This window comes from Calypte anna, chromosome Z (genome assembly GCF_003957555.1).
Source record: "Calypte anna isolate BGI_N300 chromosome Z, bCalAnn1_v1.p, whole genome shotgun sequence".
NCBI classification, from domain to species: domain Eukaryota; kingdom Metazoa; phylum Chordata; class Aves; order Apodiformes; family Trochilidae; genus Calypte; species Calypte anna.
Genome location: NC_044274.1, coordinates 59,277,272 through 59,292,132, shown reverse-complemented (window position 1 = coordinate 59,292,132; position 14,861 = coordinate 59,277,272). Strand labels below are relative to the sequence as shown.

Here is a 14,861-nt window from a genome sequence, read left to right as displayed (position 1 = left end):
AGCTGTCCCAGCTGTCCCAGCTGTCCCATCCCCTGGCCCAGATGTGCAGTGGCTTCTCCAGAGCAGGGCATGATGGATGGACCTAACTGCTTCACTAAACTAGTGGTAGTTTGGTTCAGGATCCAAGGCAATAAAGTCCTAACCTGTATAAGCAGGCTAAGAACTGTAGTTCCAAGATATTATAAGAGATCCCACAGAAGAACTGGATGACACAGTGAGCATTGATGCATGCAGGCTTGTAATACTAAGGCTTAGACAATAGGCTCAAGCCAGAGTTGACCTATAGATGAATCCTGTCCTTGTATGGACATAGAAATAATTGAAACTGCATACTTGTATATAAAAAATAATTGACATTGCTTCCTTGCAACAATCATCAAAAACACATTTTATCAACAGTAATTTACTTGATGCTTGGAAAGAGAGTATGTTAAAGAAACCCTGCCAGCCACACCCTGGACTCTGGCCCAGTCCTGGTCATAGTTGGTCAGGAGATGAACCAGATATTTCTGCATATGGGAGTATGAAAAGTCATCCTGACTTGCTGCTTTTTAATATATAAGGCTGGACCCTCTTGCAGTGACTTCGGATGCCTCACCTACAGGTGCACACATTGTGTAGGATTTTCCCGCTTGCTGGGAATCGTGCTGGGATTTTCCCCCTCGCTGCAACCGGGTCTACCCTGTGACTGCAGATCTAACATATGCAAGTGGTGATGTATCTCTCTTAATCACTATCCTTTCTCTTTTATAGTAATGATTTGATGCATTACCCCGTATATGTTCTATTTGTCTGCTTCAGGTGTTCTGTTCTGTATTTTTCGTATTTGGTTGTATTATTTAGTTATAATCAGTAAAACACATCTACTCTTTCCATTCTGGTGTCCAAGCCTCATTTACCATCCTCAGCTGGCAAAAGAGCTTGGAAACAGGAACACTGACCATGTGATTAACACAAGAACAGCAGTTGGTTCTTCCAAGATTCATTTGTCAAGGAACAAAGGAAGTTGTGGGTGCAAGGAATCCCATGCTTACCTTTTCAATCACATGTAATTTGACTGCAAGCCAACCACATTACTCCATAACTATGACAGCTAAATTGAGCCTTCTTTGAGCTCTCTTCTGCTAAGCAGATGGCTTCATGGTGGTGATTTGCCCTTGAACTGAGATGCTTCTCAGCATTACTCTTCAAGGCAGAGATACCCCTTACCAACTGCAGATCTTTGGTGATTGGCTGATATGCATATGGTTATATGGACTTGCATATGGACTGATATGCAAGGTTTTGTGCATAACCTTGTATTAAATGCACTAAGAATTTTTACTGCTTACTTTGAATCATTCTTATAAGTCTCTGTGCAGTAAGTAGTAACATGAACTTTGCCATCTGTTACATCTCACTTTTCCAATATCTTAGTTCAATAAAACCATTGTTGCTGCTATATTTGATTGTGGTTTTTATTCTTCAAAATTTCCCACGAGACAGAGAGACAATAAGCTCTGGTCTTTTGAGGGCCCTTGTCTGTCGTTTGTGATGGTATATTCTCTGAGGCAAGGATGTAACCAGGGGTGGTGGACTGACCTTGGTGGGCTGTGGTATGCCCACCCTGATGTTCTCCCACTCAACAGGATGTGGGGAAAAAACGAGGTGAAAAGGTCATGAGTTGAAATAAAGACAGGGAGATCACTTATCAGTTGCCATCACAGGAAGAAAACAGATTTCAGCTGGGGAAATGAATTTGATTTAGTACCAGTTAAAACAGACTTGGTTACTGAGAAACAAAATAAAACTTAAAAACACACCATCTCCCCACCCTCCCTCTTTCACAGCCACAACTTCACTCCCAACTCTTACACCTCCTTCCTCTCCAGCAGCCCATCGAGAAAGAGGAACGGGGGCTGAGGCCACTACACAGCCGCTGCCCCCTGCCTCTCCCTCCTGCCCGCTCTCTTTCCTTGTGCCGGGGCTCGGTCCCTCCCACAGAGCGCAGTTTCTCCGTGGAACATCCACCTGCTCCGCTGTGACCTCTCCGGGGGTTGCCGGGCTCCCGCCTCACCTCCCCTCAGCGCCTCACTGACCCTTGCTGCTTCTCAATGGGTGTATTTTTTCCCTCTAACTCCTCTCTGCTCGCCCAGCATTCCTGCTCTTCCTTAAGCAAGCTTTCCCCTGAGCTTGGCTGAGGGGCTCAGGCGCGTCCTGTAGCTGCCAGGAGCCCCCGACCTCCACCCGCAGAGCTCCCCGCAGACCCCTCTGCCTAGCGCCGGGGGTTGGGAGCGGGAGAGCACGGGGGAAGGGAGAACGTTGTTATAACAGACACGCAACGGGAGGGACAGAGGAGGAGGAACAGTTAGAAAGGCGAGTATGGGGGTGAGGTGAGCAACCCCCCGTAACTGGAGGAGGAGGAGGAGGTGGGGTGAGGCGGGGACCCAGCCTGCAGGTTGGGAAGCTCCCCCCGGTAACACAAGGGCCCGGAGGGCTCAGGCTCCTCTGCTGGGGCAGCCCTCCTGAAACCGGTCAAAAAATGGTAATGCCAAAACTTCGGGCTCGGTAACAAAGCGGTCAATGTGAGGCAGAGGCTGCTCCTGCGGGCTGCCATAGGCCTGCATGGAAGACGAGATGCTGAATTAAGCCATGAGGGGATCTGTCAGCAGCTGGAGGGCCGGCCAGGCTCGCCGGGCTGGGACACAGGCAGCACTTACAGTCTTCTGTGGAAAAAAAAGTGTTCCGTTCTCCCCGTGCTCTTCAGATAAGCCTTTCACAGCCTCTTCTTGGCATCTCAGCCACCGAAATCATCTCCCTGCTTTTTATGTGCTTTCTCCCTGGCAGTTTCCCCACTGTTAATTTGAACATCCAGACAGGAGGGGAAAAAGAGTCAGGCACACAGAATAAACCTGGCAGTTCAGAGGGGAATAGGAGGAGAGGAAAATTAAAAATGAAATTAAAGGGAACACCACTAAGACCTCACTTTGTTAAAGTTTTAACTATGTAATCATAGAGTTCCAAGGAACTGTTTCCTGATGGGAACACGACAGTTTGTTTTTTAACACTGAAAAATGCATTTTTTTTCTCACCAGCTGCTTCATTTGGCTGCTGGTATCCTATTGAGCACACTACATGGCAGAGTGCACTAAGGTGTACAGTCAGCTTGAAAATGGATAATGGTCATAGACCTTAAAATAAATATAACAAGACCATGTATCTGCTTTTCTTTCCCTCCAGCTCCCCCCCCCCCCCACCCTCCTCCTTTGCCCACTGTAGACAGAGATGTATCTGGGGGCATATGTACAGTCACCTCATGGCAACAGCTCACAGTGAGGAAAACTTGTCCCTGAGGGAACCATTAAGAGTTTCATGATGAAAATCAGTCTCTCTAAATATTGCCTAAGATTTTAATTTACATGCACATCTCTACTTACTTCTAGCCTAACACCCATTCACTAAAACCTTTTCCAAGTAGGTTGCAGCTGCACGTTATTATGTGTACCATGATAAACAAATGTCATAATTCATGCACAAACAATTCAGGAAAGGTTCAGATATACATGTGTAAACATTAGCAAAATGGGTGTAATGAGATATTAACACAAGGTGGTTTAATTGTTAATTTTTTCTCCATTATGTGGAATATAGAGAAATCAGAACATTGGAAAAAAACACAGGAGACTAAAAGGTGTGTATGTAAGCTTTTATTTGTGTCTTGTTGTTGTATGGATACCTTGGAGACTGTGATTTTTGTTCCCTTGAGGGATTTCCAGTTTGTTTTTTCATAACAAGGGAAATAGACTGTGGCACAAAATGGAAGTGTGTGTAGCAGCATTTAAATCACCTAAGATCTCTTACTGGAATGTTACATCAGCTTTTGGTTTTAAAATTATTTGTAGAGAGAGAAAATAGCGTGGTAAATAATACATTTATGTGCCCTCAGACAAGGTTATGAAATACCTCAGAGAATAGATGGATACAGCTGATGTAGCTAAAAAGACACATTAGACTATTTGTCTAAGCCCAACAGCAGAATTCAGAAGAGTTGACAATTTTGGATGTTTATTGGGATTTAGCTGTGTTCTAGAGAAGAGTAACGAAAGCCATGGTTGTAGCACACTGGAAATCAGCATCTGGAGATATTGAGAAGAGCCTGAGCAGTAGTGCAGCAAACAGTTTTGAAAGGAAGCAATCTGAACCGTGAGGCTGAACAGTCAATTACTGGGGAACATAGTTATTTGATGACTTTTGAGTGCTGAAGATGGTGAACAGAATCCAGAAAGTTTTGTCTGAAGTGGCAAAATACTCTTTTACTACATCCATGTGCTAAAAAAAACCCCAAATCTCTGTTCTTGTAAAATGCAGTAGTTATTACAGGCTTTTAATTTACTTACCTCTAAGAAAAATAAGCTCTAAGAGGTACCTTTGCCCTGTGAACATACTACAGATAAAAGCAGTAAATAAAGACTCATCCCATTTTATATTGCTTCTCTATTTCCACTATTCATGCTGAGTACTACTTAAAAGACATAATTAATGATACAGACAGTGTGACATCCTTTAAGACAGTTATCTGGTGCTGTCTTCAGCCTGTTTCTCCGGGGAGCACTATTTTGATTCTTTGTCTTCTGTTTCAGTCACCCTGGGATTGATGTCATAATTCCACTATCTGAGGAATTGTGCAGCAGTAAACCTATGCTGTGCCAGCCCTTTCCTTTTATAAGTGCAATTTAAAAGTCCGGAGAAGCTGCTTTCTCTTTCTGAGCTGAACTTCAGAACTGCAGGTTTTCAGAAGGTAAGCCTAAAAGATCTCTTTTGCCTATTGCATGACAACTAAAAATGCACATGATTTTGTAATTATCTCTTAAGAGTTCAGCTAAAGGACCCCTCACTTCTAGATAAGGCACAAAGGTTCTTGGTTTAGGAAGGAAAAGTCATGAGGAGTTGTTTTATTTTACTGAGAGGAGGCTGGGTTTGCTCCTCTAGACTCCTGCCACAGAATGGGCCATTACTCTGTTGCCATCATTACCAACCTTCTGGGAAAACAGCTGAGTTACAAGACACAAGACCTATTTCTTCAACTGGTCTCTTTCTCAGTGGGACTCAAGGCCACCCTCTGACGATCCATGCACATTGGGGACAGTGAGGGAAGGCACAGACTCAATTGGTAAGTGGCATTCCCACAGCCTGACTGCTCAGTCCAGAGTTGATGAGGAAGACTAATTTGTTCTCATTCTTAATTTGACTGGCACCTGATGTCCAATAGATTCCAAGATTCATATGTGAACGTGCCACAAAGCTGACTGCTGGTTTCTGAGTCCCAGAGGCATCTCTGCAGAGCTAGGCTATGAGGAAGATGTGACTATGGCGATGTGTCTGTCTAATCCATGTAGACATAGCGGGGTGAAAGCAATAATGACATTTTGTTTCACTCTGGTGAAGGTGATGAACACCCTTACAGATCTCAGCTACAAAGTGTCCAGTAGCATGGAAAACTACAACTCGAAAATAACATGGGTTCTCTGGCTAGCCCTACAGAGACACCAGCTTTAGACTGCTGCAATCGGGCAACCTGAAGAACCTGGAACGCTGATCACCTCCTGTCACGGTTTTAGCTTGTAACTGGGTGACATGCTGTTATTCCCCCACTACCTCCTCAGAGGAAGAGAAAAAAGGGATTAAGGGAGAGAGGCTTGAAGACTGGAAAAAAAACCTGTAACACTTTTAATGAAGTAGTAATAATAATTATGGTGAATTACAAATATATACAAATATATAAATATGGATCCCAGACTCGGCACACCAGATAAGTCCCAAACTGGACTCATCATTAGATGGGGCGCCTGAAGCCTGGGTCCCCTGACAGCCACAGTAGCCTTGGAGCACAGGAGCCGCTCCGGCTAAGGTAGGCGGGAGAAAGTGACCTCTCTTGAGGAACGATGTTCTTCTCCAGAGAGAAGCCAGGGTGCAGGAACACCAGCGGGAGCAATGACACACCCCCAGCCCCCAGCTCCCACCCCAGCCCCCAGCCCCGCCGGGCTGTCCCAGCTCAGGGCTCCCCCCGCAGCCATGTTACACGGAGGGCCCGGGGCAGGCGCGCTGTGATTGGTCCATTGGGATCACCTGACCCAGCCTCTGCTCCCCACAGCCCCAGCGCAGCAGCTCCGGGGGCACGGAGCGCACCAGGGCAGGGAGGGCGGAGGGCGGGGTGACCCGGCTCTCGAACCAGGACAATCCAGCCCTTATTCTTTATCATGTGCTTCTGTAAATATGTACAATATATTTATATATATGGATATATATATATAAATATCTACTTTGTACAATTTGAACTACAGTTTTCTTGGCCAGAGTGAAATTTCCTCGTGGTACATACTGCATTTCACTGTCCTGCTGCATTACCCACCGAGTGTGAACAGGGCCTTGAGCAGAGACAATCCATGGATTGGTTTGCCTTTGCCTGGAGGTAAAGGAATCCATGCTTTTTCCAACAGGTTCCCTTCATATGCAACAGGGACTTTATCCCCTTGCTTGGTATGTAAAAGGTCTGATTGGGTACTAAGGGTGGCTCTAATAGATCCCCTGGTGTTAGCTAGCCAGGTGGCATGCACCAAGTGTTTGCCCCAGTTTTTGAAAGTTCTACCAGTCACTGCTTTCTGGGGGATTTTCAGCAAGTGGGTGTGACGTTCAGTCTTTACAGAGACTGGTGCATGATTAGGGGATATGATAGATCTACCCTACACCATGCTAGAGCCATCTGGATGGCTTTGACGTCTGCAAATTGGCTCAATTCACCTTCTCCCTCCTTTGCTTCTGTGACCCGTTGATGAGGACTTTATACGGCTTTCCATCTCTGCTGATTCCCTACAAATTGGCAGAATCTGTTGGTGAAAAGAAAATAGCATTTATCCTGATCTAAGAGCTCTTAATATGGTGGGGCTTCCTTAGCATAGGCCACTACCTCATCCAGTGGCATTATGAATGCTGTACCCTCTACCAATTTGTGCTTGGCTCCACAATGCTCCCTGTTTGTGCTCTGTGTGTTATTATGTCAATCCACTTACTCCAGGTAGTATCAGTGGCACAGTGGGTAGATGTTACCTTCCCCTTGTACATCCAGGTCAGGACTGTCAATTGTGGTGGCAGAAGCTGTGTCTCAGTGCCAGTTAGTTCTGAAGCAGCTCAAATCCCTGTCTCTGTGGGGGTGTAATTAGCTCCTTGTCCTCTATAACCCTGACTCCAGAATCCTACAGGATGCCCTCAAGTCTCTCCTGACACTTCCTGGCAGAGTCTCGAGGTAAGACAATTATCTCTGGCTGCTGCATAGAGCATATTCTTTATCTCAAATTCTGTTTGAACAGATCCCAGGGCCATGGCATGTATTGTTTAACATTTTATCTGCCTGAATGCCTGTACTTGTTCAGGGCACCCCAAAAAACTTGTTTCTTTTACAAGTTACTTTACAGAGAATATGTAATTGTATGATGGAATATGTATCCTCCAGAAACCTACAACACTCAAGAAGGCCCGTGTCTCCTTCTTTTCTTATTGGTCAGTGGAGACATGGCTGTTGTCTTATTGACCACATCCTTAGGGATGCACTGGCACCCATCTTGCCATTTAATTCCCAAGTAGTGGATCTGCTGGGCAAGACTCTTGGCTTTGCTTTTTTTAATGGCAAGTTATTATTTTCTTATCTTTTTCAAAGACTTCCTTTGTTCTATTGCCCATGAAATTATATCATTGATGTACTGAAGATGATCCAGAGCTCTACCTTTCTCCATGTAGGAGTCCTGGCAGATGGCAGAACTGTGCTTCCACCCCTGGGCAGTTGATTCCAGGAGTACTTGATGCCCCTCCAGGTGAAAGCAAATTGAGGACTGCACTCTGCTGCTAAGGGAGTGGAGAAAAATATGTTAGCAATACCAGTTGTGGTATACTATTTTGCTGCCTTGGCTCCAGCTTGTACTGAAGTACCAGCACATCAGTCACAGCAGTGGTCATTGGTTCTGCTACTTAATTCAAGCCATAATAGTCCACAGTTAATCTCCATTTTCTGTCATGCTTCCACACTAGCCATATTGGACTGTTGAAAGGTGAGTGAACCCTGCTGATGACTCCTTGGCTCTCCAGTCTGTGAATTAGGTTCTCTGTGGGGAACAGGGAGTCTCTGTTGGTTTGGAATGCTGGCAATGGACTATGATAGATGCTGTTGGCAGCTTTTTTCCTCCACCTTCATCAGGCCTAAAATGGAAGGGTCATCTGAAAGTCCAGGCAAGCGAGGCAGCTGCTTAATGCCATTAGTCTCCACAGCTGCACAAAAGGCCCATTTATACCCTTTTGGATCTTTAAAATACCTTTCTGGAGGAAGCGAGTGCCAAAGGTGCATGGAGTGTCTGGGGCTTGTGTTCAGTCAAGCTGACTTGTGTTCAGTCAAACCTCAGTTTCTATTACAGACTGGTTTTGTGAGACTCCTGTAACTGCGGAAATGGTGATGGATTCTTGCCCTACATGATTTGATGGTACCAGTGTGCACCGTATGCCAGTGTCCACCAGGGCACTGGAGGAACTCCAGAACTTTTTGATGGTGTTTGGGTTTAGAGTCTGAGGCACTGGAACTGCATATCTTGCATAATAAGTTTTAACTGAGCAACTTCATTGGACAGGTAAGAAGATGAAGCTCACACCCATCCTGAACAGTTGCTACCACCATTTCTATCAGGTAGGGTAGAGGTGACAGATGGGATTTGTAGGACAGACTCAGAACCCGCAGTTCTTGTGTGCTTTGTTAGCAGAGTCAGTGATGCATTTTTTTCCTATTAAAACTAAAACCTAGAATATCTATTTATACACAAAATCTTTTGCAAAGCTAAGGCCTGAGATTTAAAAGCCAAGATTTCCCCTAGTCCACCGGTTGAAGTCTTCAGGAAGCAAACTGTGAATTTGCGCGGAGCTGTGTAGTTGCCACGGACACAGCTCTGACGCGCTTTGGATGTCTGAAGAATAATGCCAGAGAATAATGTCCAGACCTCTCTTGCCCCTTCCAATTCCTCTCCACGGCAGCTGTTTGGAACCTCGCAAAAGGAACCTCAGCTAGGACAACAGTGTCACCTGCTGGTACGACAAGGGATTGCTCCTCCTGGCTGTGGTGTGCATTTGCACAGCCCTCGGCCGGTTGCTCTCTTGTGTTCCGGGAGCGCTTCTCACCTTGACTTTGAGGGTGACGGTGCAGGGATGAGGTGCCAACAACAGATTCAGAGTGGACGGCGTATCTTTCGGTTTCTGTGTTATTTATGCACTAGATATTCTGATGTTTTCTATACGAATAGTACAGTAGCTGTGGTGATACTGATCCTGTTTACCTTAGTTATATAATTTCAATACCGTTTTAGAATCGAGGCTGATGCTGCACCACTTTTGCTCTGCACTTGCAGTTGGTTAAGAACACATAAAAGCCTAGTGTGGGTAGCACCTGCTTACCTTAAAACCTTCACTTAATAATCTGCAGATCTCCATGTCTAACATATGTATATGTGTGTTTTTCACAAGGGTCTTAAAATGAGTGATCATGCAGAAGGAAACTTCAAGAAAGGCCATTCTGTCCAGGAAGCATCTGCAGAAGGAAATGGCTCTCCTGCTAAGGACTTCTCAGTAACTCAAAAACAATTGGTATGGCTTCACCAGTATTACCGAGATACTTAGAAATGCCTTGAATTTATTCTATAAAATAAAAAATAAAAAGCTGAAATAAAAGGGGAAACATCAGTAATAACAGCAGTGGTTTGCAGTGGTGTGATCTAGAGTGCTAGGAGTCCTTCTAAGCTCAAATGAAACAGGAAGTAGGGAAATAGGACAGTACTCTTAGAGGACTACATCTATAGTTTATTTATTTCCAGTGTGACATTTTCTAATTTATGGTCATGAACAATGATGATGCAGAAGCACATTTTCTACACTGAAAATGTACCCCAGAACCTAAAGCAGATATGTCTGAACAACGTGTATGAGATTTCATTAAAAGTATTCAGGAGGATGCAATTGGAGATGCACAGCATCAACCACCTTTTAAATAAATACACTCAAGTGCACAGATATTTCTTAATCAGTGTGTCAGCAGATTGAACGGAAATGGCTCTTCTTTACCCATGAGAGGCAATGAATGCTCTCACTTGTTTTTGAGAAATCACTGTGAACTCTTAAAGGAATGACACAAACATGTTAAAGGAATGACAAAGGGAAGCTGAGGATGGCAAGTCAGGTCCATTTACTTAATAAGAGAAAAGATATATTTGTATGTTTATTTGTGCCTTTGCATTAATGAATGACACATTCATAGTCACTATCCAGAGAAAAAGTATTTGACATGATGCCTACGTTTGGTTTCATTGACGTTACACATGACTGTCACATACATGGGCTATGTGGAATCACAGAGCTCCAAAGCTATCCAGCAGTTTTAGATGGATAAACACTGAAAACATTAATTTCATACAATAGGCAAGAAAATGCTCATTCCTGTTTATCAAAACCTGTACTCAGTTTGGTTTCTTTATTTTACTCTGTGCTTTTTTCATACTCCTTTCTTGTGCAAATATTTTCTTCCTGCACTAGTGGCTCGCCCAGACATTTTTTTTGATCCCAGACTTTTGTTTGGTGAAAGGTGGTTTCCAGGCATCTGAGGAAACACTGAAGAGCACACCCAGTCAAGGTGCTTATAGTCATAGTACTTGTTTTTACATTATGGATTAAATTCAAGGAAAAAATATATAATTTTGGCTCTCACAAGACAACTTTTAAACAAACAATACATGGCATGTACCAGTGTCATGGTTGTCAGTCAGTCTTGGTTGTTCCTTCTCCTGTCAGGATGCGTAGCCAGTCATAGGAATGACCAGCAAAGATATACTCAATTAACAGTTAGACAAACAAACATTTTAAACAGTGTGATCTTATTTTAAGTCAAGGTTGGCTTTACTTTCTACCTTTATTATCAAGAATATAAATTTTAATGTAATTTGAAAGCCAGTGAGGACATTCAGCAGTTACTAAGTATTTTTTCTAATTGTACTAATTATAAACTTTCTGTTTATTCACAGCAGCAACTTGAAAAACAATTAAAATGCTTAACCTTTCAAAATCCTGGACCTCAGGTAGCTGACTTCAATCCTGAAACTAGAGAGCAGAAAAAGAAAGCATGCATGTCACAGATGAAACAAGACTTTTTTTATAAGCCTAAGTAAGATGTGCTAATTATTACATATTTTACTTTTTTAAGTGGCTAGTATGCTGTTTACTGAATGGAAATAAATAAAAGCATTGATATTTTGCAGACAGAGTTGTTCTTAAACAGGAAAGTTGTGCTGGGAAAACAAGTATTTTCTGTGTGACTAAGAGAATTTGATTTACTTAATTTTTAATAACAGTGGCTGTTGCAGTTAGGATATAGTTCTGGTATTTCATTGTGAGGTTGTTAAATAGAAAATACTTCTTGCTGGACAGATGGTTTCCACATTTGTTTGGTTTAGTATTTGAACATGTGGAAGCATCCTCTGAGAATTACTTTTTCTTCTCTTTTGCAGAATTACAAAGAAATATGACAAATATGGCAGACTGCTTTGTAATGATATCGATCTGTGTGATTGCCTGGAAAAGAACTGCTTGGGTTGCTTCTATCCTTGCCCCAAATGCAATTCAAACAAATGTGGACCAGAATGTCGCTGCAATAGGAAATGGGTCTATGATTCCATTGAAACTGAAGATGGGAAAGTGATCACTGCTATGCCATTTTTTGTCCCTGACTGATTTTGTTTTGCTAGCTTTTGCACCTGAACAAAACTTTTTTTCTTCACATCTTATTAAAGTAAATCTTGGGTTTATTAATTTTCCCTAGTGAAGTTCCTGGCTTCTTTTTTGGCTTCTTTATTGTTGCCTACCTAGCAGTCCTCAACCTTCCCCATTAAATAGAAATACGTGTTACTTCCTGTCATTTTTTTCTTACTGATTTCTCTGCAGCATGTGGTATACACAGACTTGATCAGTCATTAATCATATAGCTAGAAGTAAATGGACTGGCTATTTTTGCCTATGGACAGAAAAGTCTCCTCAGTTTCAGGAGCTTCTTTTTACTGTAAGAGATGACAGATTTCAAATATGGTAACTTACACTGAGTTTTCTTACAAAGTAGTTGTTCTCATTTATGGTGGGGACTCACACCCTATTTGAGAAGTGAGGGTCCCTCTGGATCCTGAAGGGGGAAAGGTTGACATTTGCCACAGGTGATCTCCAGGAGCGTGCTGCTAGCTGGGGAATCATTCCCTGGGCCCAGTCCTTTTTTGTTTTGAGGAGGCTCTCCTAACTTTTAGTGTGGCACTACATTTCTCCCCCAAGCTCTGTGGACAAAGACCTTCTGCTCCAAGGCACACATATTTCCCAATAGAAGAAATTTCCTGGAATAGATCCCAAGACTGCCTTAACACCACAATATCCCTCCAACCTGGTTACTCAGAAAGATTTGTTGCTTGTCTCAAAGTAAGTACTTAAGCTTCTAACATTAAAAAACCCAGTACCAAAAACAACTTCAGAGGAATATTTACTATGGTGGTTATAACACACCCTGAAAGTTCCATCTGGTGCTGCTCTCTAATATACCCCACTGGTCCTCAAGTATCCTTTGACTTGTGCTGGGAGTTCAAATAGCCCACCTAATCTCTGAGCTGTATTTCTTAAGGTGGGTGAAAATCCTGCCAGTGTACTCAGGGATTTGTTTCTTTTCCCAGGTATGCCACAGACTTATTCTGCATTTGATTTAATAAACAGCTCTTCAAGAGATAGAACTGATTGACATGGGCAGGAAGGTGGCAGGCTTCCTTTGAAATAACCTTAAGATCTGAAATGCAGAGGTTGAATTAGCCTCACTTTCTTTCCACTTAAAAGGCAAAAAACCAAATAGTTTCTCAAGTGGATTCCTGTGGTTAGGCTACATGTTAATTTCTTTGAGTAATGTGATTAAACCCAGATTGCTGTAAATACTCGGAACTCCGTTATGGAATTAAATGTTGGTTTTTTTTATAATTTTTAACATGGACTGTGCCTCTGTCACAGCCATAGCTAAATGCAAAGTATAGGAGAACTCTATCACAAACACATTTTGTGCAACCTAGAAAATATAGCACAAAAGCTGAAAAAACAGAAGTTAGAGCCAAGATTATGATAACGAAATAAAAGGATGTTGCAGGGGCAGTTCTGCTGTGGGCTGAGAATGACTCTATCATTGCAATGATCTAACCTTTCCCCCAGTTCCAAATGAGCAGCTGAGAGCACACAAGTATAATCCCTATTAGGGCAATTGTTCATGGGGGAAAAACCAACCAACCAACCAACCAACCAACCAAAAAAAAAAAACCAAAAACAACCCCAAAACAAAAGCAAACAGAAAAAGACCAGTGCCATGCATTTGTTTATACTGATTGTGAAAAATAGGGGTAGATGCATGTTACCTAAAAATAACAAGAGTGCCCCTATCTCATAGTTTTTGTTAGGCAGTTACATAATGCCATGGTGTACAACATTGTGGTTTTAAATAAAAACCAGAAAAGGCAGTGAACATTTCTTAGTCTCTTATAAAACTGGCCACCCTCCAGCTAACTCTGTATCATCTTTTTGCCTTATGTCAGTCTAACCAAAATATATTTTTCCCTATGGAATAAGTTTGCTTTGGAAAGCTAATGTTTAAAATAAGGAGAAGCAGATCAAAGAACTGTTCCATTAGGTCTGTTGGTCCTTACCCTTTCACCCACCCTGATTAAGCAGGTGATAGTCAATTTGTGATACTGTTAGTTTACTCTGCCTGTCTTTTCCTTCTCCATGTGGTTGATTTTATCATGGCTACCATGGATCCTGGTGTGGCTTAAGGAAAGACAAAAGAACAGGTACATATTATAGCCCAGCTAAGATACCTAAACCTGATGCAGTTTTATTTAGATTCATTGTGCCTTCACCTGTATTTCCCTGGTACATATCCACATCCACATCCACAAAGGAGATACTCACTTTCTGCTTTCTTAGATGTTATTACTAGGAAGAACTCAATCTCATGTAAATGAATATTGAGTTATTATATGATTTTTGTGAAGATAAAGATGATTCTTTCTCTAATAACTTTCTCAGTGCTTGGGTATTGTCTCATTGTGATCCTTTTGATTCCAAAGACTCCACCCACTGTGTATAATGTGTAATATACATCCACATGTATAATGTCAGGAGATATTCTGACATTCACAAGCTTGAAAACTCAGAAAACAAAACAGAACTATGCAAAACATCTTGTTTGTCTTCATTACACCTCATTAGACTTTAAGACAGAAAGTTAGCCACTGAAGTAACACAACAATTTGTCTGTACTTCTCAGGATCAGAAGCTATTGCAGCTCTAGGAAAAAAAAGAAAACAGTTGTCTTTGCATATTGCATTGGGTACTTGCAGCTGCTCCTAAAACAGCCAATTTAAAAGAAATATTAATAAAATTATAATAATGTAGCTCAGAAGAGGCTACGATGAAAGGAATGGTCATTAAGTATTATAACTTTTAAGATGTGAAGGTGTGCTAAGGAAAGAACACCTGAGGCTTTATTAGACTAGTTAAGAGAAGGGTGTTTTGAATAATGCAGACCAAAGATTTACTCGGGCACAAGGCTTACTGGCTAGTCAGTAACAAGTCCACCACTTCTACGTCTGCCTCTGCTAATAAACAGGCCAAACTATGCTGCCTTACCTCTTGCTTCATGTTTGCAAATCCTTCAAGTGAAAATCCACAACGAGCATTTAGAATTAATTTTATATATCCTTTTATGTAAGGGCTCCATGATTACTAATCTACAGTCA

The 14,861-nt window shown here is 42.4% G+C and overlaps 1 protein-coding gene across 1 annotated transcript; it reads left to right on the top strand.

The window, feature by feature from the left end:
• The first annotated feature begins 4,696 nt into the window (after positions 1-4,696).
• On the top strand, positions 4,697-11,784 carry ARL14EPL (ADP ribosylation factor like GTPase 14 effector protein like). The gene is made up of 4 exons (XM_008495884.2): positions 4,697-4,777; positions 9,532-9,651; positions 11,079-11,218; positions 11,562-11,784. Exons 2-4 carry the CDS (start codon positions 9,541-9,543, stop codon positions 11,782-11,784), a joined length of 474 nt encoding a protein of 157 aa, XP_008494106.1. The 5' UTR covers positions 4,697-4,777; positions 9,532-9,540.
• Positions 11,785-14,861: the final 3,077 nt, after the last annotated feature.

Bases quoted from the DNA above. Each gene is read 5' to 3' on its own strand.
- ARL14EPL (XM_008495884.2), top strand. From the start codon at position 9,541: ATGAGTGATCATGCAGAAGGAAACTTCAAGAAAGGCCATTCTGTCCAG. The intron at 9,652-11,078 runs GTATGGCTTCAC...GTTTATTCACAG, and splicing joins CAGTAACTCAAAAACAATTG to CAGCAACTTGAAAAACAATT. The intron at 11,219-11,561 runs GTAAGATGTGCT...TCTCTTTTGCAG, and splicing joins GACTTTTTTTATAAGCCTAA to AATTACAAAGAAATATGACA.